The sequence below is a fragment of the Pteropus medius genome, unplaced genomic scaffold (assembly GCF_902729225.1).
Source record: "Pteropus medius unplaced genomic scaffold, Ma_sr-lr_union100, whole genome shotgun sequence".
NCBI lineage: Eukaryota > Metazoa > Chordata > Mammalia > Chiroptera > Pteropodidae > Pteropus > Pteropus medius.
In genome coordinates this window covers 4,648,613-4,675,153 of record NW_024348533.1, presented here as the reverse complement: position 1 = coordinate 4,675,153, position 26,541 = coordinate 4,648,613, and the positions used below count along the sequence as shown (strand labels likewise).

At 41.3% G+C, this 26,541-nt stretch overlaps 1 protein-coding gene across 2 annotated transcripts in view; it reads left to right on the top strand.

The window, feature by feature from the left end:
* Window positions 1–25,037, top strand: part of LOC120616605 (butyrophilin-like protein 3) — a 44,856-nt gene extending 19,819 nt beyond the window's left edge. Inside the window, exons 3-14 of one of the 2 annotated variants that reach the window (XM_039880185.1) lie at window positions 3,578–3,853; window positions 5,349–5,462; window positions 6,215–6,235; window positions 6,737–6,763; window positions 7,054–7,080; window positions 14,995–15,342; window positions 19,545–19,820; window positions 21,319–21,432; window positions 22,074–22,094; window positions 22,601–22,627; window positions 22,920–22,946; window positions 23,523–25,037. In XM_039880185.1, coding sequence (XP_039736119.1) covers window positions 3,578–3,853; window positions 5,349–5,462; window positions 6,215–6,235; window positions 6,737–6,763; window positions 7,054–7,080; window positions 14,995–15,342; window positions 19,545–19,820; window positions 21,319–21,432; window positions 22,074–22,094; window positions 22,601–22,627; window positions 22,920–22,946; window positions 23,523–24,142 — 1,898 coding nt within the window. In that variant the 3' untranslated portion in view covers window positions 24,143–25,037. Of the gene's footprint in view, window positions 1–3,577; window positions 3,854–5,348; window positions 5,463–6,214; window positions 6,236–6,736; window positions 6,764–7,053; window positions 7,081–11,654; window positions 11,859–14,994; window positions 15,343–19,544; window positions 19,821–21,318; window positions 21,433–22,073; window positions 22,095–22,600; window positions 22,628–22,919; window positions 22,947–23,522 lie in introns of those variants that run through there. The other variant, XM_039880186.1, reaches the window with a different exon arrangement.
* The last annotated feature ends 1,504 nt before the right edge of the window (window positions 25,038–26,541 follow it).

Here is a 26,541-nt window from a genome sequence, read left to right as displayed (position 1 = left end):
GAATGTCTTGATTTTTCCTTCTGAAGGACAATTTTCCAGGATATAGGATTTCCTGTTGACAGTTCTTTTGTCACTTAAAAGATATTGTGACACTTCTTTCTGGCTTTCAATGTTTCTGATGAGAAATCTACCATTCAAATTGATGTTTTTGTATCTGTAGCATATCCTTTCTCACTGGTTGCTTTCATGATTTTTTTCTTTATCTTTAGTTTTCAGAAATTAACTATTTACCTATCTAAGTGTGAATTTCCTTGGGTTTCTTTCTTTCTTCTTCTTCTTTTTTATTTTTTTGTATTTGCTCGGTTTCTTAAAACTGTTGTTTTATGCTTTTCACTAAATTTAGGAGTTGATCAGTCATCATTTTTTCAAATAGTTTTTCAGCCCTGTTATCCCTTTCCTCCCTTTCTGAGACTCTGGTGATACAAATGTTTGCTATTTTGTTAAGGTCCTGAAGGTCCCTGGGTTGGGGGATGTGTTTTTTTTAAAGTACTGTTTTCTTTTTCTTGTTTGAATTTGGTAAATTCTATTAATCTATCCCTACATTCATTGACTCCACCTTTTGTCACTTCCATAGCAATATTGAGCCCATTAGGTATGTTTTTTATTTGTTATTGTATTTTTCAGTTATATAATTTCCATTTAGTTCTTTCAAAAAATAAATTGTATGGTTTGATGAGGTATTCCATTTTCATTTTTCAAGAGAAATTGTAATCATTTGTTGAAGCATTTTTATGAGAGCAATTTAAAAGTCTTTGTCAGATAGTTCCAATCCATTTTATCTCAGCATTAGCATGAGTCAATTGTCTATTATCATTTAAGATAACCACATTTGTCTGATTCTTTTATAATGAGCGATTTTTAATTGAAACCTAGACATTTTGGCTATTATGTTATGAGACTCTAGGTTCTATTTGAAGCTTCTGTTTTAGTAGTCAATCACCTTGTTTAAGTTTAGCACTCAGGTCCTTGTTCTACAGTTGTCAGTTGAGCTTTCAAGGACAATTTAATTTTCAGAGCCTTTGCTGTACTATTTCGATCTGCTTGTTTTATTGATGATTCTGAGGCTCCCACCAATCTGTTCTAGTGTTGCCTGTTTGAATAGATGGTGCATCCCCAGGTCAGACACCCTGGTGATCTGATCCAAAAGGACAAGGATCTCATTCCCTAGTCCCTTGTCATTGAGGTTCCTGCTCAATCCTTTGGAAGGCATCTCTGGGCCCATCGGGTGATCTGGGAGAGGAGTGAGCCTACATGTGCCACCTTCTTTTACTAGGTAGGAAGGGGATAATAAGATGCTCTGCTGCTGTGTCAGTACTCTAGTAAGTGTAAGTCTGTTTTCCTCCTTCCATCTTCCAAAGTTCCCCTCTGGTTGCCTTTTGTGTTATTTCCAGGATTTATAGCTTTACTTAGTGACAGAAACAGAGAAAGATAAGTTTCTACCATCTTATTTGAATTCTTTTACTGGTTATACCATCATTCTTTCTTTTATGTATTCACTCGATAATGATATATTAGGCTTTGTGCACTGGTTTTGACCTTGAGTAATATCAGAGTACAGTATATGGAGGGAAAGTTCTGTTCGAGGTCACCCATATAAGGAATGCTCCCCTTTGTCTCCCAAGTTGTAAGTCTGGAGGTCAGGCTAAATATTCTACATCCTCCACTTAATCCTTTTGAATCAACCTCCCAAGAAGCCTCTGCTACTGGCTCCCTCTTGCCCTTCTCTTGCCCTTTTCTTCTCTCACTTGAGTAACCTCAACGGTTGCCTCCTGTTTACTCTATTGTTGCCTGGGGAAGTCTCTGAGTTGCTGGTCATAACCTTGTCATAACCTTGTAAGCCAATCAACACAACCCTTCAGGGTTACACTGCCTACAGAGCCTATGGGGTGATATCCCACATTCTTTGAATTAATGCACTCAAGCAATGGTCTGCCTCTGCACTTCCTCAGACCTTGTCTCCTACCTATTTTCTCTTGTACATCACAGTACAAAAATACTAAATGCTTATAGGTTGTCTTAGTCAGTTAGGGCTGCTATAACAAAAGACCATTGACTGGGTGGATTAAACAATAGAAATTCATTTCTCCCAGTTCCAGAGGCTGGGAAGTCTAAGATCAAAGTGCTGGCCAGTTTGGTTCCTGGTGAGAGCCCCCTTTTTGGCTTACAAACAGCTACATTCTCTTTGGGTCCTCAAGTGGTGGTGGTGGAGAGCGAAGAAGAGTGTTCTTGTTTCTTTTTGTAAGGACATAATAATCCCATCATGAGGGCTTCACTCTCATGACTTAATCACCTGTATAAAGCTCCACCACAACATATCATAACATTGTAGGTTAAGGCTTCAACATATGAGTCTGGGAGGGGCAAAAAATTCAGTCCATCGCATAGGTCCTTAAACACATCATGCCATGTCTGCTTTCTGGCCATCTGTGCGGCATGCTTCTCTCTCCTCCTGACTTGTTTACCTATAAAATTTCCATTTATCTGACACAATGGGATACAAATGTCACCTACAGGAAAGTATGACTTTTCCTGACAGTTAATTACTATCTCCTTGACTTCCTACCTTAACCATACTTCCATAATTGCACATTTCATAATGAAATGAATTTGTTTAGTTTTCTCCCTGTTTAGTCAGTGAGTTCTGGAAGTCTGGTTCCTGGTGAAAATCCTACCTGTGATTTTAAGGCTTGACCATAGGAATTACAAAGTCTTTACTTGACAAGCCTCAGAAGAAAAAGCTGCCTGCCCCGCAGTAGCCTTGGTACATAGCCAATGCATTGCAGTATCTTGAGAATGTGTAGTCAAAGACTTCCATGCCTCTGCCTATTTAAGCTCTTGCACATATTTTCCTTCCTAGCCCAGGTGGCTTTATTCCTACATCTCTCTATCTGAGGCCTGGTTAGAGTCTTCTTCAGGTGCCACTGTCAAGGCCTCCTTATTAGGAAGAAGAAGGGAAACCTTGAAGACACTTTCTTCACTCTGACTCAGTATCCCGTAACTCTCCACAACTAGCCCTTTCCCTCACCCCGCTTCGAACCTCAGAGTCCATGAGACTATTGGAGCCTTTTGTTCAGGGCTCTCTCAGTCATGACACAGCACCCACTCTGTGCAGATACACTTGACCCTAGACTAGCATGCCATTTCATGGGGGAAATGGAGCAGGAAGGAGTCATCATGTCAATATACTATGACAGTAAATTATGAAAGCCTTCACTGCTATTTTATTTGGGATCATTGTCACTTTAATTATCTACTGTAACGGGTGACATCAGATCTCTCTCTCCTAGCTGAGCTCATGAAAAGCTCCTCATTAGAAAGAGCTCGGTCTTTTTCACATTATATTTAGTGTTCAGGAATATGCAGGTATACAGCAGTTGTTCAATGAATGTTAACTGAACAATGACATGGAAGGGCTTACAGTGGTGTTAATAAGTGTGTATGTGTATGTGAGGAAAAAAAAGAGAGAGAGAAGGAGTGTGGGACATGTTATTTCCATGAGCTTCATGAACCTGGCTCCAAACATCTGTGGCCTTGGAAGATGATCTTTGCTTTCATCCTTTTCCTGTTTTCTCCCTAGTGTTGGGTTCAGCTCCTCTGGTTTCTATGACAAGGCGCATCGATGGAGGCATCGAGCTACTTTGCGAGTCCTCAGGCTGGTTCCCCCAGCCCACAGTGAAGTGGAAAGATCCACAAGGACATGATTTGCCCTCTGACTCAAAGGTGAATGCAGACAGACATGGCTTATTTGATGTGGAGACCTCCCTTATAGTCCAAGAAAATGCTGGGAGCATATCCTGTTCCATCCAGTACCCTGACCAGAGCCAAGAGGTGGAATCCAGGGTATGGATAAGAGGTGAGTGGGGAGGAGGGGGATGGGGTAGGGGTGCATGTTTGTGTAGCCCAGAAGGAGACTAGGAGCCTCTGTCTCAGGGTTGCTGTGTAGTATTGTTCATGTTTAATGACTCATTTGGAAAGTCGAAAGTCTATGAGGTGCAAAGATATCATAAATATTTGATTAGGTGGAAACATAATTGTTTACAATTGCAGAGGAGTAGAATCAAATATTTTCTTTACCACCTGATCATCTTCAAGGTGCAACCCTCCAAAATCAACACAAAATTTAAAAACGCTAACTCAAGGAATAAGAAAAAAAAGTTTATTCATTAAAAAACATACTTCTAAATAAGTACTAAAACATACTTTATAAAACAGCATAGAATAAAAAGTGGATAATTTCAGGAAGGATTTAAAAATAATAGGATAATTATTATAAACCCTAATATATCAGTAATCACAATCAATGTAATAGGTGTTAATTTGCCAGTTAAAAGACGAAGAAGGTTAGACTGGATTTTAAAAAATCTCAACGGTTGCAATTCTTGAGAGAGAATTGTAATATATATGAGTTATTCATTGAAACATTTTAAGAGTATAAAAAGCATAGCAGACAAATGTTAACCAAAGGAGTACCGTTATAGATATATTAAAGTCAAGAAAAAAAGTTTTAAGAAAAAAGGCATTAGGATTGTTATTTCAGAAACATAAAATGTTTATTCACTAGAGAAGAATAAAACTTTGTAAATATATATGTACCTTATAGTATAGCTCAACATATATAAAATAAATATTAATGGAAAATAAGGATAAATTGAAATATCATGAGTTCTAAAACTGATTAAATAGTAGAAAAATTAGTAAGATTATAGAATACTTGATTTACAAATTAATAGTCCTAAAGTAACAGACATCCTTAAAGATTTCACCTACAAAAATCATTATTTTGAAGCACTCATGAAATATTTACAAACTTTCACCAGGTCCAAGCACATAAATTTGGAATCAATTTGTCTAGTTCTAAGAAAACTCTATTAAGATTTTTGATAAAATTATATTGAATATACAGATCAATTCTGAAATAAATTATATCTTTAAAATATTGCTTCTTTTACCTGAAAGAATTTACATCACTCCCCTTATTTTAGTTATTCTTAGTGTCTTTTAATAAAGTTTTATATATCTAATACAAAATTTTCCAAACTCTTATGAATATATATGAAATAGAAGTAACATTGCATGTAATGGCGCGTGAAGGAAAGTCCATTCAAACAAATGATGCTGGTGCAGTTATCTGTTTAGAAGAAAATAAAATTGAACTTCTACTTCATTTAATATATAAAAATAAAATCCAGATGCAGCAAGAATTATGAAAAAGTACAACATTTTAAACATGTAAAAAATTATAGAAAAATATTTTTTCAATCTTGGAGTATGAGATGATCCCTTAAAAGAGAATCAAACTGATTTTACCATTTAGGAGTCACTATGGGATCTGTGGATCTGTTTTTCAGAGGTGTTTTTCCAGCCCTTACCCTGGCGCCTGTCGTGTATTTTCCTGGGAGTATTCGCCTCTGTCCTGTGTGTCGGTGTCATAGGTCTGACAATTTTCTACCGTAAATGGGAAAGTAAGTGAAAGAGAGAAGATGGGCCTGCGGCTTATTCATACATCCAGGAGGGATGGGGTAACAGATGCTCCCGCACACCTCCCAGATCTGTAATTCAAGCCCTGGGCTCCAGGGCTGTATCACCTGGGCCGCAGGAATCACAGTCCTCGCCACACTCCAGGCTGGCCAGAAATGGCTCCCTTAGGAAATGCCAGCCCCACAAACCCATCTTCCTCACAGAGGGCCTATAATAAGGGGAAGAATGATTTTCACAACCTATAGGGCTGACATAAATTTCTAACACCACCAAGACTCTAGTAAAAAAGTTTCAATGCACTTAAAAAGACTTCATAACAGAAGAAATAAAAATGAAGATAAACATATAAAATAATATTCAGTTTCCATAAGAGTTTTTATTGGAGGAATGCTTTTCTTCCTCCTTGGAGATGATACTACCTCTTGAGAATGTGGGCCATAATCCCACCTTCCTTCTAGCTTCTCTTCCATCACATTTTCCCTTCTCCCAAATAACTTTCATCTCCACCTCCACAGTATCCCAGATGTCAGCTCCTCCCTTCAGTACAAATTTTCCTGATATCTTGTCTTACCCCAGATAATAGAGGGGGGTGAGATGGGGTGGGGGCACAAAAGGAGAGTGCTGGGGGAACCCCCGTCCTTTGCTCACAGCTTCTCCTCCTGAGCAATGAGCCAGGGCTGTGTTTGTACCTTACATACTCCTATGTCCACAACTGGATTTTCTATTTATGTTTCAGGAAGAATCTGGGCAGAAACCTGTAAGTGTTTTATCATGTTCTGAGCCTTCCCCACAGTTCTCCTGAGTCCCTCCTGTTCCACAGTTTGAAGCATCTGTGTGCTGTCTCGGCTCCAGATTGAGTGGGAAGCGTGGGCAGGCCAACGAGGGTAGCTATTCACCCTCCTCATCCATTGACTAGTGAACAGATCCTCAGACATGTAGGGGGTTTAAGATGGGCATTGGGATTCTGAAAGTGTCTGCCAACTTTGCCCATTGGTACATTCTTTGAGGAGAGGAACCGTAGACTTCATGAGCTTTCTGAGGGGTATGGACCCAGAATGTCCTGTGTAGCATTTCCCTCAGCTTCCCACCTGGCTTGGGACTTTGAGCCAAGCATTCCAGGCTTCTATCGGCCCAGGATATTTTGCTCTTCATGTCCTGGAAACACCAGGAAACTGGGCGAGAGTGTTATAGAGCTTTCTTTTCACACTTTCTCCTGGGCCTCTGTGACTTCAGCCTCTTCTGTGTTTTCGGTTTTCAGACTGGAGAAAGAAGCATGGAGTGTCAGGTGAGAGAAGCTATCTCCTCCGCCCCTATTTACCTCTTTTTACAAGTCCCTAATTTATCAGTCTTATAACCCGAGGCCATGGGTCTCTGCAGAGACAAGCTTGTGATGGGGGCCCCAAATTGTCTGCAGATTCTGAGGAAGGTACATTTTGTAGAGAATCCCATGGTCTTCATCAAGTCTCTGGTGGATCTGTGATACCCAAAAAGGTTAACCATCCTTAGTCTCCTGTCTTCCTGTATCCTGCTCTCTGTGTGAGCACTGACCCTGCTGTGCTGTCTGCTTGTTTTCAGAACTGAGAGACGCCCGGAAACATGCAGGTACCAGTGCGTGAGGGGATGACGGTGGGAAAGAGCCTTGGGTGGGTGTTGGAGAGGGAGCTGACCAATGACAGATATGGGTGAGGGTCACAGGCAAAGCTCCAGAGATTTAAGGGCCCTAGTGAATATGCAGGGGGCTGGACCGAGGCAGGTGGAGCTGATGTTGAGCAGGACTCAGGATGGGAGGAAACTGATTAGAGGTGCCGAACAAGTTCTCACAAAGTCATAGTGAGCTTACGTGGAGGCGCAGTAGTAGGGCTGAAGTCACACACACGAGTTAGGACTCACAGTTGGGCATCTCTAGGCTTTGGTGAGTGTCCAGGGCCACAGTGGAGATGAGGCAGGGGCAGGGGCAGTATCTGATGGGGCCTCTGGCTCTAGGACCTCAGCAGATCTCACCCCAAGCCAGTCTACTGTAGGAGGGGGTGACCTCTGCATCCATCCCAGATCCCTTCTCAGCACCTCTTGCTTTCTCTCTCCTACCACACCCTAGAGGAAGTGACACTGGACCCCAACACGGCTCACCTGCAGCTCTGCATGTTTGATCTGAAAACTGTGACCTCTAGGAACACTCACCAGGAAGTGACTTTTTCAATGAAAAGATTTCTAAAGAAGTGTGTGATGGCTTCTCAGGGATTCCAGGAAGGAAAACATTACTGGGAGGTGGACGTAGGGTACAATAAAATGTGGTCCTTAGGAGTGTGCCGGGATGACGTGGACAGGGAGATGACAGATGTGACTTTGTCTCCCGACAACGGATACTGGGTGTTAGGAATGGAGAGAGAAAATCAGTATTTCACATTTAACCCTCATAGAATCATCCTCTCTCCAAGAACCCCCCCTACACGAGTGGGGGTCTTCCTAAACTATGAGGGTGGGGCCATCTCCTTCTTCAATGTAAATGATCAGTCCTTCATTTATACCCTGACACATCAGTTTGAAGGGTTACTGAGGCCCTACATCCAACATTATGTGAATGATAAGGAAAACGTAACTTCCATAGTGACCTGCTCAGTGTCCCAGGAATCAGAGAAAGAAGTGCTTTCTGACACAGACAACCTGGAGCCCCTGCCACAGGTGACCACACCCTTCCTCTCCAGGGTGATGCCCTGAGGGAATCACACCTCACACTCTCCCTCCAAACACTGAACTTCCTTTCTCTCAGGGTCCAGCTTTGTGCAGCAGACAGCAGGATGGCTTCCAAATGAGGAGGGTTTGGCCTATCTGTGTGGAGTCAGGGGTCATGGCTGTCCCGAGGAGGGGAGGGAAGAAGGACAGTGCATTTAGTTTGCACCAGCTCTACACTGTCAAAGGACCTTTGGCAAGTAACGACCTATTGATCTATCAGGCTCCTCACCTGTTAAACAGAACAGGAATCCCCCCAGGTAGAGTGAAGAGGAAAGACTGTGAATGTGATCTGTGCTGCATCTTGTTGATGACCTGGTGTGAGCTGATGATGTGTTCTCTATATTAAACTTTTACAGCATGATCTGTTTGTTTATTTCATATTGATTAGTTTTTCTCTATTCCAATTCCCCTCTATAATAGTTATTCACTTTTTCTGTGCCAGGCTCAAAGAATTTGATGAGGAGAGAGGATTTCCCAATTCGTTATATAAAGCTAACATTACCCTGGTACCTAAACCAGGCAAAGATATTAGAATAATATGAAAGAAAAATACAGATGTGTATCATTCAAGAATATCGTTGCAAAAATTTAAATAAAATTTTAGCAAATTGAATTCAACGACATGTTGCATGTATAATACATTACTGCCAATATGTCTGTCCTAGTAATGAAGGAATTATTTAATATTTACACATTAACCAGTGTAATTTGCCACATTAACGAACTAAAAAAGAAAACCATGTGATTATCTCAAAAGATGCAGCAAAAGAATGTTTGACATATTCAACAACCATTACTAAGAAATCTTTCAGCAAAAAAGATATAGCAATGGCTAGTAAGCACACGAAAAGAATCTCAACATCCTTAGACAGTAAGAAAAAACAAATTACAGCCACAATGAGATACTATTACCACTTATGAGCATGAGTAAAATGAAAAAGACTGATTATACTAAGTGTTGACAAGCATGCGGAGGGACTGAAAGCCTCATACTAAGCTGATGGGGAAGTGGTGTGGTACGATCACTTCAGAAAACAGTTTAGTAGTTTCTTTAAAACGTAAACAGTCCCTTACTGTGTGATGCTTACCACTTCACTCTAAGTATTTTGTCCAAGAGAAAAGAAAATACATTTTCTACAAACTTTTACATGAATATTCACAGCAGTTTTATTTGTAGTAACCGAAAATTGTAAATGATTCAGACGATATCAACAGATGAATTGATAAACAAATGATGGTATATCCATGCAATGAAATACTACTCAACAATAAAAAAGAATAAACTAATGGCATACACACAACATGGATGAATCCAAAATAATTATTCCAAGTGAAGAGTCAGACAGAAAAAAACCCTTAAAACAAAGAATGCACACTGTGTGACATCACTTATATAAAAGTCTAAAAAATGCAAACGAATCTACACTGACAGAAAACACATCGGTGGTTGCTTGGAAGGGAAAGTAGGATAGAAGGGATTACAAACAGGAACAAGGCTGCTTCTTGAGTGCACAAATGTTCACTCTCTTTTTCGTGGTGATAGTTTCATGGGTAAACACATAAACGTACCAATTAAACAATTTACCTATGTGCAGGTTATTTTATGTCAGTTATGCTTCCATAAGGTTGTTTTTAAAATTAAATAATTCAACAACAGCAAAAGAGAGACATGGCCAGTCCTAGTGATAGTATTTCCAGAACCACATCCTTTAGGTACCATCTTCACTTAAAAAAAAAAATAGACTTCATTTTAAAGCAGTTTTAGATTTACAACAAAACTGAGCATAAAGTAGTTTCCATTTATCCTTCTCAACCCCCATCACGCACATACATGCATGCTCAGCCTCCACCCCCACCAACATCCCCACTAGAGTGGTACGTTTGTTACAATTGATGAACCTACACTGACACATCATTATCACCCTAACTCAAGAATTTACATTAGAGTTCACTCTTGGTGTTGTACATTCTATGGCTTTTGACAAATGTATAATTACATGTATCCATCATTTAGTATCATAGAGAATACATATTTGCATTGTCCTCAAAATATCTTGTGCTCCATTAATTCGTTCCTCTCACCCTTCCTCCCTCCCATACCCTGGCAACCACAGAACTTTTTACTGTCTTCATAGTTTTGCCTTTTCCATAAATTCATATAATTGGAATTGTGTAGTGTGTAGCCTTTTCAAACTGGCTTTACTCACCAATATTCATTTAAGATTCTTCTATATCTTATTGTGACTTGATAGCTCATTTCTTTTAATACTGAATAATTGTATGGATGTACCATGGTTTGTTTATCCATTCATCTACTGAAGGACATCTTGATTGCTTCTAAGCTTTGGTAATATGAATAAAAATGCTATAAGCATTCACATGCAGGTTTTCATGTGAACATAAGGTTTCAGCTCATTTGGGTAAATACTGTGGAGTGCAATTGCTGGATTGTACAGAGAGAATGTGATTAGTTTTGTAAGAAACTGCTAAACTATCTTCCAAAATGACTATACCATGAAAGTTTCTGTTGCTCCACTTCTATGTCACCATTTGGTGTTGTACATGTTTTGAATTTTAGCCTAAATGTGACATTTTCACTCATATTCTATTCTAAACATTCTAAATTTATAGTGATTCCTTTTTGGATCCATGAGTTATTTAAATCTGTGTCATTAAATTTCTAAATATATAGGGTTTCTGAAGTTTTAAAATTGCTTCATTAAATTAATCACATTATAGTTAGAGAATGCATTTTTTTTTTTGTCATGGTTGTGGAAACTTGCTTTCTGATCAATAAGTGATCACTTTGTGAATTTCCACATTCTTGAAAAGATGGTATAGTTTCTAATTGTGGATACCCTGGCTTAGTATGAAAATGAATGACTGAGTGAGTGGTTCTACACCTTTTCCCCAGGTCTCATCTGTTCTGGAAGTTTTTCCAATACCTTGGATCCTTGGAGATTAAGGTCTTGTCTTGTACTAGCAAGTTCTTCCCCATATGGCCTTATAATCAGAGTCTTGGCTCTGAACTCGGGACAAGGGAGGGGACACAGTATTACCTCGGCTGTGCCAGGAAGTGTTCACCTCACCCGACCTCGGTTACTCCTTGTCGAATGGCACCTATCTGACCACCCAACCTACGACCCTCTGCTGGGACAACCTCTTTTTTAAGACTGGACTCCCACCCCTACTCCCCCCATACAGTTCTACCTGCCAGATTGGACTTTGAAATATCCCTGTATCTGACATTCCCGTGCCACCCACCAGGGCATAGTTTTGACCGAAGACAAACCCCCCTCCCAGGGTGCCTTGCCCCACCTTTTTTATCACTGCTTCCTTGGTCTGAGATAGATATTTATAGCCTGACAATAAATGCAGTGATTCAAAGTCCAGAGTCCTCTCTCTGCTAACACATCAGCCATGTCTCTGCCTGGTGACTCTAAGAAGAATGGTGCAGTTCTCCATCAGCTCGAGCTATGACTTTTCATGGCTCCTCACCTCAGAAAGCTGGGCGGATTCCTCTTCTCTCTGATTAACCCACCTGCCCGTCCCTGCTGTCGTCTGTTTCCGTAGACTGAGGTCGACTCTCAGGACACACTGCATGGCCCTTGTGCTCACTTTGGTTCTCAGTCTCCTTAGGCTGGGCTCAGGTAAGCCTTCCAGGCTGGACTCTCTCTCTCTTCTCGTTGTTGGTCAACACTTTGACTTTTTTAGCTACATGATTGCAGTACAGTGGGGGTGGGAACATCTTTCTTGTTTGCTTTCTCCCACTTCTCCTGCCCCAGGCTGACATCTATCAATGCCTGAGGCTGTGGGAAGCAGGGGGCAGCGCAAAGGACTCAGACACTGTGGAAACTGTGATAATAGCCCAGAAATAATAGTAAAGTGTACAGAAGAGGGACCCCTGTAGTGGGGACGTGATGTTAAGGTGAATAAATTAAATATTCATTCCAGATAGGCTGTGGAGTTTAGGCAGGGAGGTCTCCAGTCGAGCATCAGTTTTCTGACATGGGTGCCCAGATATAAGAAGACATTGTTTAGAACATTTGAGAAAAAGATAATGATCCAGGTGTGAACATGCTGAGTAGGAAACACCTGTGGTATGTGACCTTAGGATGGGCGGAAATGTCCAGATCTTAAAGTGAGAAATAAGTTGTAACCTGGCACCACCTGAGAAGCCCATTTTTCTTTCTTATTCTATTTACTATCAACATAAAGGCTGGTGTGTAGGAAGTTGAGTAAGTGAACAAAGTACAGAGAGGAGCTAGAAGCTGGAGTAGACCTCTGTCTCTGGACAGTCAGTGTCCAGCCTTACAAGGTCTGCATGGGTTCATTCTGCTGCTCATCTACCTATGTCCATTCTATGGATTACGGGAAAAAAGAGAGAAATAGGGAATCAAATCATGCTCCATGTTTCCACTGCAAAATTCTTATGTTGTTCACAGGACAGCCTCTCACTGAAGTTCATTCTCATGTACTTTTTGACAAGTTTCTTGGACTATTCTGTTTCCTGGACAGATAGCAGGGTGTCATGGAAATGACCTTAGAGGCAGAAAGACTTTATTTTTAAATCATTACTTATTCTGCTTCTGAACTGTGGCTCATGACTCCTCCAAGTATCAGCATGCTCATAGGGACAGGAGATGGCATCACACCCTGATGGGGCTGCTGTAAGGGTCACATGAGTTCAAACAAGTACGTGCGATGCAGCACATCGCTCCATTACTACAAAGTCTGTGTTCAACATTAGACAGTTTTTCTCACTAGTCCCTGGGGGAAGGAAGAGAAAAGGGTGGGAGGAGCTTCTATAGGCAAAGATAATGACAGCAGCGAGGCCTGGCCAGGAAAACAGACACTCCAGAAAACGTTTCCCTCAGCTCAAGTGCCCCCCACAGCGCTGAAGGCAGCACCACCACCAGCAGCCCAGCTGACATAAGCAGGGCTCCTAAAGCAGACCAGGAACAATAGTCTGTGTGCAGGTAGGTTGTTTAGGAGGTGATTCTGGGAACGAGAGTGAAGGAGTGGACAAAGCGAAGCTGGAAGGGAGGAAAACTCAAGAAAGATGTGCTAATGAGCAGGTTACTGACATGGAAAACAGCTTCTGAGGAGCCAAACTGATGACAGCTCCGAATCATTCCAATATCCACTGCCTCCTGCCCCCACTGGTGACATGTAACCTCTGCTAGTATTAAATTGTCGACACTTCTAGGCTGCCCTGCACCAGACTGAGCAGGTTCCAAAGGACAGAGAAAGCCCTTCACAGGGAAGCAGAGGCCAGGCTCCTAGGTGGGGCTGTCTGCAGGAGGTACGTGTCTATCCAACTGTAGGAGGTGGGGTGAGGGGCAGAAACCCAGGTCAGTGGCTGGACAGAGATCCTGCTGCAAAGTCACATTTTATTTTATAAAGACTGTCCTTCAAAATGCATGAGTGAAATACATTTCAGAAAATGCGTAAAACATTTTTAAACCGAGAAATAATTGTGCTAAAATAAATATATTCACATATTTGAAAATTTACACTGTGACTCACTTTTCTCTGATACATATATATTCACACCTTCCATGTGTCTGTGCAGATATTAGAAGTACATACGTGTGAATTAACCAAAAAACATTCTCAATCAAGAGGTGTATTTATGGAAGATAACGCGAGTGAGCCTCCATAGTTTGTGAGCTCTGTGAAGAAGAAATCTAATCATTACAAATCAATGTTATTCACATCAGGAAAATTACTGACATGATTATTAGCAAATGGGCAAAAAAAAGAAAAAGTGCTCACCATTCTTAATGTAACTGCTGTTTGTGGAGCTCAATCTCTGCCACGCACTATGCTGGGCTCGGGAGTGCTGTGCTGAGCAAAACGGACAGGCCTTGTCCCCACAGAGCTGAGAGTCATGCAGGGGAGACTTGCAGAAAACACATACATGTCACATTTCAAACAAGATGATGAAAAAATTTTCAAAATAAAGATGAGGACAAAGCTGTACCCAGAAAATACAAACCAACTAAAGGTAACACCTGCCAACAAAGCACTGGATGGAGTCCCATTCAGGCCAACATTATAAAGTGGAGAAAAGAAATTATTACACAAACGTGAAAGTACACTCCTTAGAAAGGATGGTCGCAGCATAAATTCACTAGTGAGCAAATCTCTGAAATAAAAACTGCAAGATCTCCTTGTCACAGTGTCTTAGCATGTCTCTCAGAATTTGGCAGAACTAGTAGATGAAGAAAATAAGGAAGCACAAACAAAGGTTTAACCTATGGACAAGGTCATTATTGTATTCACGAAACATTTACAAAACATAATCATGTGCTCAAAGAAACAAACTGCCCCAAACTGGATAACGTTTTGTTACGTACTCCCCTCCTGGAAAACGAGTCGTCTTCAGCTTTTAGCGAAGAAGATGGAAAGGGACTGTTGTGAGTTTGTCGTGAAGCAGGTGGGCAAAGAGGAGAGAACGTGGGTATAGATTCTCTTCCAGTCAGAGGATCTGCATTTAGAAAATGCCTCTCATGCCCCTGACTAACTTACTGAGTGTCTCGGAGACACTGTTTTCTCATTTTGGAAATTGGATTATCAATAACTTACATCTGTCAGGATGTTCTTGAAAACAGAATGAGGTGACGGGTGTGGAAGTGCTGTGCCAAGTGTAAGGACTGTACAGGTGCAAGTCACTGGGTTTATGTTAACGATGAAGGTTTCACCCCCAGGCACATCACCAGCCATGAGTAGGGCATACTGGCAGGGCCTTTGCTCGGTTATCTCTTGTGCTTCCTTCCACAGGCCAGTGGCAGGTGATTGGACCAGACAAGCCCGTCCAGGTCGTGGTGGGGGAGGACGCAGTGTTCTCCTGCTTCCTCTCTCCTAAGACAAGTGCAGAGGCCATGGAGGTACGGTTCTTCAGAGATCAATTCTATGCTGTGATGCACCTCTACAGAGAAGGGAAAGACCAGCACGATGTGCAGATGCCAGCCTATCGAGGGAGAACTGAGTTGGTGACGGACTTCATAGCGGAGGGGCATGTCTCCCTGAGGCTGGAGAAGGTCACTTTCTCAGACACTGGTCTCTATGGATGCTGGTTCAGCTCTCAGACTAATGACCAGGAAGCCACTTGGGAGCTGCAGGTTTCAGGTCAGTTGCTTATTTCAGAGAACACATAACTTAGTTGTCTCATAGAACCATCTGGGACTTTATGAACATGTTGTTGAATGAGGAGTCTTAAAAATTTTTTTTCATGTCATTTCTGTCTCGTGCACATAGTTCTCTGTCATTTTATGCATGTAGATTTATGTAAGCACCAGCACATTGGGTTATAGATCTATCTCATCACTGTTAAGATCTTCTTCTGCTATCTCTTTGTAGTCAGAGCCATCCTCCTCACCCTCCAACCTCCCTAACCCCTGAAAATTGTGCACCTGTTCTCTGTCTCTATAATCCTTTCATTTCAAGAATATTATAGGGGGTGACTTATGCATCATGGCAGAGTGAGAAGACTTCTTACTTTCTCTCCTTAAAGTTACAACAAGTCAGACAACTATTATTCAACAAAGGATCCTCGGCTCAAAATACAAACACATCTGAGCAATCTATGCATCAGGACCTCTGGCCTATGGAAATAAGGAGGGGAGGTGGAAAGGGGGAAAGAAAGATGGAGGCCCAGATGCAGTTAGACAACTGCTGTGGCCCCAAATGATGAAGTAGTGCTGGCAGAACCAGGCTTCAGTCCTCACACAGCATCCCAGAGAACAGGAGGTGCAGAAGCAACATTCTGGCCCGAGTAGCCAGCACTCATGTGGGCTCAACCTGACAACAAGAGCAGAGATGTGACACAGAGATGTGGCGGCTGTGGATTAGCTCTGACCATTATTAACAAGAAGACAAAGCCACATACTTGCAATCTCCCTTTCCCTCACCTACTCTGTAACCCCAACTCTACCACTAGTGGTGAAAACTGGTAGAGGCAGAACCCGGTAGAGTCAGTGGAGATGCCTTAAGTAGCACAGCTTGGCTGACAGCCTCTGGTTATAAGGAGGCAGCATTAGGAGCATGCAGGCCAGGAAAGTTATCACCCATCACATTTCACCACAGAGGTGGTGCTCTGAGACCAAGGCAACCTGGACACCGAGGGGATGGCAAACCCCTCAGGGAATACAGGGCATTTTCCAAAAGAGGGAGGCCCACCCCACTGAGATCCCAGTGGTGTCAATAGTGCAAGCAGGAGAAAACAAAAACTTGTGCTATTTCCCCATCTATTGGAGAACAACAAAAAACACCTCTACTTAGCAGCCTACTGAATTGTTAAAACAGTACTTTTTAAAGTACTGAGCAAAACAGTACTTAAAAAAAAAAAAAAAACCAGAAAAAAAAAAAAAAAAACCTCATGATTTCCCTGCCCAGGCAGAGAAACTATCCTTCAAGTACCATGGATAACCAAGGCAAAGAGGTAGCTCAGAAAATAAATGAAAAGTCTCCGGAAACCAAGCTCAAAGACATTGAAGACTGTGATTTAAGAGAGAATTCAAAACTGCAATTATGAAAAAACTCAACAAGATATAAGAAAGCTCAGGCACCTCAATGAGCTCAGGAGTTAAATTAACAAACAAAAGGAATACTTTACCAAAGAGACTGAAACTATAAAAAAGAACCAAACAGAAATTCTGGAGCTGAAGAACTCAATAAATGAGATAGAGAATGCACTAGAGGGCATTGGAAGCAGAACAAACCAGATAGAAGAGAGAACTAGTAAGCTTGAAGGTAGAGGTCTAGAAATGACTCAAGGGGAATAAGAGAGAGAACTGAATGTTTTTTAAGAATGAAAGAACTCTAAGAGAACTATCTGACTCTATTAAAAAGGACAACATAAGAATAATATGTACACTAGAAGAAGAAGAGAGGGAGAAAGGAACAGAGAGCCTATTCAAACAAATAATTGATGAGATCGTCCCAGATCTGTGGAAAGGGCTGGATTCTCAAAATCAAAAAGTTAACAGAACATATAATTATTTCAGTCCCAAAAGGCCTCTTCCAAGGCACATTGTATTAAAAAGTAAAGACAAAGAATTAAAAGACAAAGTAAAAGTAAAAGACAAAGAATTCTCAAGGCAGCCAGAGAAAAGACAAAGAATTCTCAAGGCAGCCAGAGAAAAGAAGACAGTAACCTATAAAAGAAATTTCATTAGGTTATCAGTGAATTTTTAAACAGAAACCCTGCAAGCTAGGAGAGAGTAGTACCAAATATTCAAATTATTGAAAGAGAGAAATCACCAACAAAGAATAATATATTCAGCAAAGTTATCCCTTAGATATGAAGGAGAAATAAAGGCCTTCCTAGAAAAACAAAAGCTGAAGGAATTTACCATCACAAGACCTACATTACAAGAAATATTGAAAGGACTTATTTTACCCAAAGTAAACAGACAAAAGTATAAAAACCTTTGATTAAGATGACAAACAAACAGACAGAAACAGGAAATTGCAACTTTATTTCAGAATGAGGTATTAAACACTTAGTTGTAACATAAGGGTTAAATAGGGGGAGAAGCATTTAAAAAAGACTATAACTTTTGCAATTTAAAAGGAATAATTTGTGACAACAGAAACATAAAAGAGAAGGAGTAAAAGGATTGAATTTGCACAGGTGGATGAAGATAAGATGCAAACAGAAGAAAAGGGACTATTATATGTCTGAAATATTGTTTTTTTACATAAACCTAATGGTAACCACAAAACAAAAATCTAGAACTGAGACGCATAACATAAATCAAGAGAAAATGGAGAACAAAACATAGAAAGCCACCAAACTAAAAGAGCAGACAGGGAAAAAGAAACAATAGAGATACAGATAACCAGAAAACAAAAGATAAAATGGCTGTAGTAAGTCCTCATATATCAATAACTACCCTAAATGTAAATGGACTGAACTCACCAATCAAAAAGCACAGAATAGTGGGATGGATTAAAAAACAAGACCCAACTATATGTTGCCTTTAGGGGACCCATGTCAGCTGCAAAGAGAAAAAACAGTCTCAAAGTGAAGGATGAGAATCATAAGATATCTGGCTGTTCTGCGTTCATCCTCCAGTTCTGGGTACCTAGTCAGTCCACCTCCCTCTTTCCACCTCTCAAAGTTCTTCTATGGTTGCCTCTTGTGTTATTTCCAGGGTTTATAGTTTTACATAGAGCGGAGAGTAGGAGATTAGACTAAATCCCCTTCCTTGGTGTTTGCACCATAATTCCTTCTCTAATTTATTCACTCAACAAACATTATTTGGCTCCTTTTATTTGGTCCAGACCCTGGAGAATGAAAGAGAACATCACATAGGCATAAGTTCTGTTTGGGTTGGGGAGATGACAATAACAAATCATCAAACAGAGTTTACCCCTGAATGGGGTACTCTCCATGGTCTCTCAAGTCACAAGTCTGGAAGTCAGGCTAAACCCTTCCTCATCCTCTTGTTAGTTCTGTGAAATCAATCTCCCTGCTTCTGTTTCTCCCCTTCTCACAGTGTGCTTTTCTAGACCTTCTCATTTCTCACCTGAGTGACTCTCGCTAGCTGCTTTCTTCTGAGGATTCCCAGGGACCCCTCTTTCATGCTGCTGCCCAGGGGTCTCTCTGAGACTCATGCCTGGTTATAACTCTTACCTGCCTGCTGGAAGCCAGCCAACAGCCCCATAGTGCCTACAGTGCCTGCAGGACAATGGCTCACACTCTTTAGGTCAGTACACTCACTCCACGTCTTGCCACTGCCCCTCCCTCAGACATCACTCCTATCCCCTCTTGCGTATCACAATCTTGACATGCCAAATGCTCGTAGGTCCTTGAGCATACTATCGCATTCCACTCTTCATGCCAAGGTATGTACTTTCCCCTCTGCCTATCATGCTTCTCTTTGTTCATAATAAAACTGTCTATTCATCTGACACACCAGGTTTCAATTGTCACATCCAGGAAGCCATAACTTCCCAGGACAATCACATTTTCCTCAATGCTAACTTGACCATGCTTCCTATCTGCATATTTCACAATGAAGTGTATTTGTTTATAATTGTTTCCGTTTTAAGTCAGTAAGTACCTCATTAGAATGAACTCTGTCTTATTTCCTTCGTCATATTTAATGCTTAGGAATATCCATGTATAAGTAGTTGTTAAATGCATGTTGACTGAACAAAGACCATGGAAGAGCTTACAGTGGTGTTATAAGTCTTTGTTCATGTAAGAGAGAAACAGTGATGAGGGTGGGGTGTTATGTCTATGGGTTTGATAAACTGCCTCCGACTAACTGTGGCCTTGAACTATGGCTTTTGCTTCCATTCTTTCCCTTTTTTCTTTTCAGGCCTGGGTTCAGGACCCCTGGTTTCTATTATGGGATATGTTGGTAAAGGCATCCAGCTACTCTGCAAGTCCTCAGGCTGGTTCCCCCAGCCCATAGTGAAGTGGAAAGATCCACAAGGACATGACTTGCCCTCTGACTCAAAGGTGAATGCAGACAGACATGGCTTGTTTGATGTGGAGACCTCCCTTATAGTCCAAGAAAATGCTGGGAGTATATCATGTTCCATCCAGTACCCCGACCAGAGCCAAGAGGTGGAATCCAGGGTATGGATAAGAGGTGAGTGGGGAGGAGGGGGATGGGGTAGGGGTGCATGTTTGTGTAGCCCAGAAGGAGACTAAGAGCCTCTGTCTCAGGGTTGTTGTGTAGTACTGTTCAGGTTTAATGATTTGTTTGGAAAGTCAAAGGTCTGTGAGGCATAAAAATAATATTATAAAATTTGATTAGGTGGAAACAGAATTGTTTACAATTGCAGAGGTGTAGAATCAAATATTTTTTTCATCACATGATCATCTTCAAGGTGCACCCTCCAAAATCAACACATAAAATTTAAGAAAGCTAACTTGAGGAACAAGAAAATAAAGTTCACTTATATTTTAGAAACCATTAAATCATTATACTATTAATAATTTTGGGAAAGATTTAAAAATAATAGGATGACTTATGTAAACTCAAGTATGTAAAAGGCCTTGATATCAAAAGATTTAATTCACCAATGAAAGCAAAGAATATCAGACTGTATTTTTCAAACTTGACTGTTGCTTTTTCATAAGAAATGACACATATTTATTAAAAATTAAAAAGTAGATAAAGCATACCAGACAAATAATACCAAAAAGAGAATCATAACAGATATATCAATGTCAAGAGAAGGAAAGAAAAAAAAGTTTTTAAGAAAAAAAAATTATTAGAGATGGTATGAAAAGGAAGAAACAGAATGGCCATTGTTCACAGGGTAGATGATGATATACAATAAAAATTCAGAAGAATATAAAGCTAATTTTTTCAATTCATAAATGAATCCATCATGTTCATAGGAGATTAATAAAAATTTATTTCAATTTTTTTGTAAACCAGACAAGAGAAAAATAAATGTGCCATCTATAATGACAACCAAAAAATACATTAATTAAAAGTCCAACAAAATGCTTGCAAACTCTTATTGAAGATCATATAAAACTTTATTTAAAGACACTAAAGAAGACTAAAAGAAGAGGAGAGATGTAATACTTCTCAGATAAGGTGATGCAATATTTTAAAGATCAGTTCTCCCAAAATTGATCTATAGAATCTATAGTTTTATTGAAAAATCTCAAAAGTGTTTTCTTTGAACTAGGTAAGTTGATTCCAAATTTATGTGGTTGAGCAAATGGCCACAAATTGCCAAAACACAGCAAAATAAGATGAAACTGAGAAATTTAGTCTAACATATATCGAGACACATCTCAGAATTGTGATGATAAAGCCAGTCAAAGTTTTGGGAGAGATATACAAGTGGACAATGACACAGAAGAGAGCCAGGAAACAACCTAAGCCTGAATAGAAACTTGATGTAGACTGAGGTGACATTACATGTAACAGTGTGCAAGGGAAGGTCCATTAAACAATGCTGGCATAGTTGTTATCCATTTAGAAGGAAATGAAATCAAACCTCTACGTCATTTTATACATAAAAATAAAATCCTTTTCATCTTGGGATTTAAGAGGAATCCTTAAATGAGAATCAAATTGCATTCACCTTTCAGTAACCATTAAGGATCCATGAATTGTTTTTCAGAGACTTTTTTCCAGTTCTCATCCTATCGCTTGGCTTCCATTTTACTGGGAATACTCAGCTGTGTCCTGTGTGTTGGAATCACAGGGGAAGTGATATTTTACTCAATATCCAAAAGTGAGTGAGAAGGTGAAGGATGGGCTTCCGGCACATTCGGTTTTCAATGGGGCCAGAACCAGGGATGCTCCCACACAACTCCTGGGTCTATTCTCAGAGCCATGGGCTCTAGGAGCCCATCACCTGGGCCACAGGGACCATAGCCCTCATCCTCTCATGCTGCCTGATATAGATTACTTGAGGAACACTAGCCTCCACTAAGCTTTTCCTACTTCAATAATGGCCAAGAATTAGGAGAAGCATGATTTTCAGTACCTGCATACAAAATAAATTCCTAAGAACAGCGCCAAAACTTAAGTAAAAAAATTTTCAATTTTCTTTTTTTGGGGGATGACACAACCCCTTTGACAACCCATGTCATAATCTCTCCTCCCCTCCCATCCTCTATCTCCTTGATAACTTCCATCTTTACCTCCACAGGATCCCAGATATCAGCCCCTCCCTTCAGCACAAACTTTCCTGATATCTTGTCTTACCCCAGATAGTAGAGAGAGGGTTAGGTGGGGGTGGGGGCACAAAAGGAGAGTCCTGGGGGAGCCCCCATCCTTTGCCCACAGCTTCTCCTCTTTAGCAATGAGCCAGGGCTGTGTTTGTACCTTAAACACTCCTATGTCCACAACCGGATTTTCTATTTGTTTCAGGAAAAACCAGGGCAGAATTGGGTAAGTGTCATATCATGTTCTGAGCCTTCCCCACAGTTCTCCTGAGTCCCTCCTGTTCCACAGTTTGAGGCATCTGTGTGCTGTCTCGGCTCCAGATTGAGTGGGAAGCGTGGGTAGGCCAACGAGGATAGCTATTCACCCTCCTCATCCATTGACTAGTGAACAGATCCTCAGACATGTAGGGGGTTTAAGATGGGCATTGGGATTCTGAAATTGTCTGCCAACTTTGCCCATTGGTACATTCTTTGGGGAGAGGAACCATAGACTTCATGAGCTTTCTGAGAGGTGTGGACCCAGAATGTCTTGTATAGCATTTCCCTCAACCTCCCACCTGGCTTGGGACTTTGAGCCAAGCATTCCAGGCTTCTATCGGCCCAGGATATTTTGCTCTTCGTGTCCTGGAAACACCAGGAAGCTGGGTGAGAGTGTTATAGAGCTTTCCTTTCACACTCTCTCCTGGGTCTCTGATCTGTGACTTCAGCCTCTTCTGTGTTTTCGGTTTTCAGACTGGAGAAAGAAGCATGGAGTGTCAGGTGAGAGAAGCTATCTCCTCCGCCCCTATTTACCTCTTTCTTACAAGTCCCTAGTTTATCAGTCTTATAACCTGAGGTCATGGGTCTCTGCAGAGACAAGCTTGTGATGGGGGCTCCAAATTGCCTGCAGATTCTGAGGAAGGTGCATTTTTGTAGAGAATCCCATGGTCTTCATCAGGTCTCTGGTGGATCTGTGATACCCAAAAAGGTTAACCATCCTTGGTCTCCTGTCTTCCTGTATCCTGCTTTCTGTGTGAGCACTGACCCTGCTGTGCTGTCTGCTTGTTTTCAGAACTGAGAGACGCCCGGAAACATGCAGGTACCAATGCCTGAGAGGGTGACGGTGGGAAAGAGACTTGGGTGGGTGTGGGAGAGGGAGCTGACCAGTGACAGATATGGGGAAACAGGAAAACCAAGCATGCTGGACTACAGATTATACATCTGTGAGGCCTGGATCCACCCCAAGGGGCAGCTCTCTGCAGACACATTTCTTGGCCCAGGACCAGGAAGGGCTAGTATGAGTCAGCCAGGGTAAGGATCACAGGATAAGCTTTAGGGTATTGAGGGCACTAGTGACTGGCCAAGGGGATGGATTCAGGGGAAGGAAGCAAAGTTTGTTAGGACCGAGGATAGGAGGAGGCTGGTTAGGAGAGATGGCCCAGGGCTCACAAAGTCTATTATTGGGCTCACAGTTGGGCATCCCCAGGCTTTGGTGAGTCTCTAGGGCCACAATGGAGATGAGGCAGGGCCAGGGGAAGTGTCTGATGGAGCCTCTGGCTCTGGAACTGCAATGGATTCCACCCTGAGCCAGTCTACAGTTAGAGGGGGTGACCTCTGCATCCAGCCCAGGTCCCTTCTCAGTACCTCTTGCTTTCTCTCTCCCACCATACCCCAGTGGAGGTGACTCTGGACTCTGACATGGTTCATCTGCAGGTCTACATTTCTGATCTGAAAGCTGTGTCCTATAGTAACGTTACCCAAATGGCGACTTTTTTGGAGAAGAGATTTCTAAAGAAGTGTGTGGTGGCTTCTCAGGGATTCCAGGAAGGAAAACATTACTGGGAGGTGAACGTGGGGTGCAATAAAATGTGGTCCTTGGGAGTGTGCCGGGATGACGTGAACATGGAGATGACAGATGTGACTTTGTCTCCCAACAATGGATACTGGGTGTTAGGACTGGAGAGAGAAAGTCAGTATTTCACATTTAACCCTCATAGAATCATCCTCTCTCCAAGAACCCCCCCTACACGAGTGGGGGTGTTCCTAGACTATGAGGTTGGGGCCATCTCCTTCTTCAATGTAAATGATCAGTCCTTCATTTATACCCTGACACATCAGTTTGAAGGGTTACTGAGGCCCTACATCCAGCATTATGTGAATGATGAGGAAAATATGACTTCCATAGTGATTTGCCCAGTGTCCCAGGAATCAGAGAAAGAAGTGCTTTCTGACACAGACAACCTAGAGCCCTCCCCACAGGTGACCATACTCTTCCTCTCCAGGGTGATGCCCTGAGGGAATCACACCTCACACTCTCCCTCCAGACATTGAACTTCCTCTCAGGGTCCAGCTTTGTGCAGCAGACAGCAGGATGGCTTCCAAATGAGGAGGGTTTGGCCTCTCTGTGCGGGGTCAGGGGTCATGGCTGTCCTGAGGAGGGGAGGGAAGAAGGACAGTGCATTTAATTTGCAGCAACTCTATGCAGCCAAAGGAACTTTGACAAGTAACGACCTATTGACCTATCGGGCTCCTCATCTGTTAAATAGGACAGGAATCCCCACGATTTAGAGTGAAGAGGAGAGACAGTGAATGTGAACTGTGCTGCATCTTGTCAATGGCCTGGTGTCAGCTGACGATGTGTTCTCTATATTACGCTTTTTTCCAGCCTGAACTCTGTTTATATATTCCATGTTAGTTTATTTTTTCATCCTCCAAATTACGCAAAGAGTATTCATTGAGCACCTGCTGCTTCTGGCCCAAAGAATAAAGAGGAAGAAATACTGTACAATTCTTTCTGTAAATCCAGCATCACTCTAATACTACAACCAGACACATTACAAGTTTGGGAAAAAAACAAAAATTAAAAAATATATAGACCTATATCCCTCAAAAACATAGATGCAAAAATTCTAAATAAAGTTTTAGCAAATTGAATCTAACAATTTAGTCAAGGATAATACACTACTACCATGTGTGCTTTATCTTTGGATGGTAGGGTTTACTTAATAATCAAACATCAACTAGTGTAATTCACCACTTTAGCAAACTAGATGATGCAACGCTTTAGATGGATTTTAAGGGCATTCTATTAAGTGAAAAAGTTCAATCCCAAAAGGTTTCATACTATATGGTTCAATATTACATAATCTCAAAATGACAAAATTACAGAGATGGAGAACAGAGTAGCCAAAACAGGGCACTAGAACCATATGATTTCACTCATACATGGGATATAAAACTAAAAATAATAAACGAACATGACAAACAAACAGAGACTCAGATTAGTTGCTGCCACAGGGAAGGTGGGGAGGAAGATAGAAGAGGGGAGGGAGGCTCAAATATTTGGTGGTGGAAGGAAATTTAACTTTGGGTGGTGAACACACGCTGCAATATATATAGGACTTACTATTGAATTGTACACTTGAAGCCTATTTGATTTTATTAACCAATGTCACCCCAACAATTTTAATAATTTTTTTTAAAAGAACAGGTCGCCAGGGGTCAGGGAAGGGGAGAGAGGGTTAACTAAAAGGGGGCAGCCTGAGGAAGTTCTTTTATGGTGATGGAATAATATCTCGATTATGGTGACATATGAATCTACATATTTAATAAAATTGCATAGAACTACACACACACAATCACACTGTAAAAATGATGAAATATGAATTAGGCCTATAGTCCAGTAAATGGTATTGTACCAATGTCAGTTTTCCAGTTTTGTTATTTTACCATAGTTATATAAGATGTCACCAATGGTCAAGCTGGGTGACAGGTATGCAGGACTCTGTACTATGTTTGCAACTTCTTATGAATCTACAATTATTTCAAAATAAATAGTTTAATAAAAAGAAGTGATTGAGTTGGAGTTCATTATGTATGGCAGTTGAAATAAGGAAATGTTTAACAGAATTTCAAAGATTGAACTAGTTAGCCCACATCAAATAATGAAACAGAGGGTTTATAAAAATCCCTGTAGCTCCAAATAGCAGAACAATTATTTTCAACTTACCTAAACTGCAGGATGCCATCCACTGCATTGTCAAAGTAAATGAGAATTAAAAGTGTGAACAAGAAATTTTGTATGAAGTGAAAAAGGTCACTTTAATGTGATGTGAGATAGTCAAATTAGAAACAATGAGTACCCCCAAAATTCCAAGCGCCATATGTTTTCATAATAAAGATGATGAAAGCAAACCGAAACTGCCATAGACAGGACTGGGGGCCCCAGTGGCTGTTACCAGGCCCAGGATGTGTTGGGTTCCCACCACTGCAGAGGTGGACTATTGGGGGCTCTCGAGCCCCTATCTCTTATGGCAGCCTTCTGAGCATCCCCACCTCAGGATAGTGGTGGGGAGCAGTACTGAAGGGCCTGAGTCTGGAGTTAGGCCCACCCAGCGTCCCTGGGGAGCGGAGCATATCTCTTAAGAGCCTCAAGTTAAGGAAGCAGAATGAGTTAGGGAGATTGGGCTGAGTCCGGGGGCCAGGAGGAGCAAGGTCTCAGAGCACTTGGTGAGTGACCTAAGTGATGCCTTGTTTCCTCTATGTCCTGAAGTGAGAAAGAAGTACAAGCCCAGAAACTAGCAGAAGACAGTCATGAGGGATGGGAGTGGGCTGGGTGGACAGATTGTTGTCTGGAAACAAAATGGTCGGCACACTGGACACTGAGGAAGCAGACAGAAGAAATTTAGCTCCTG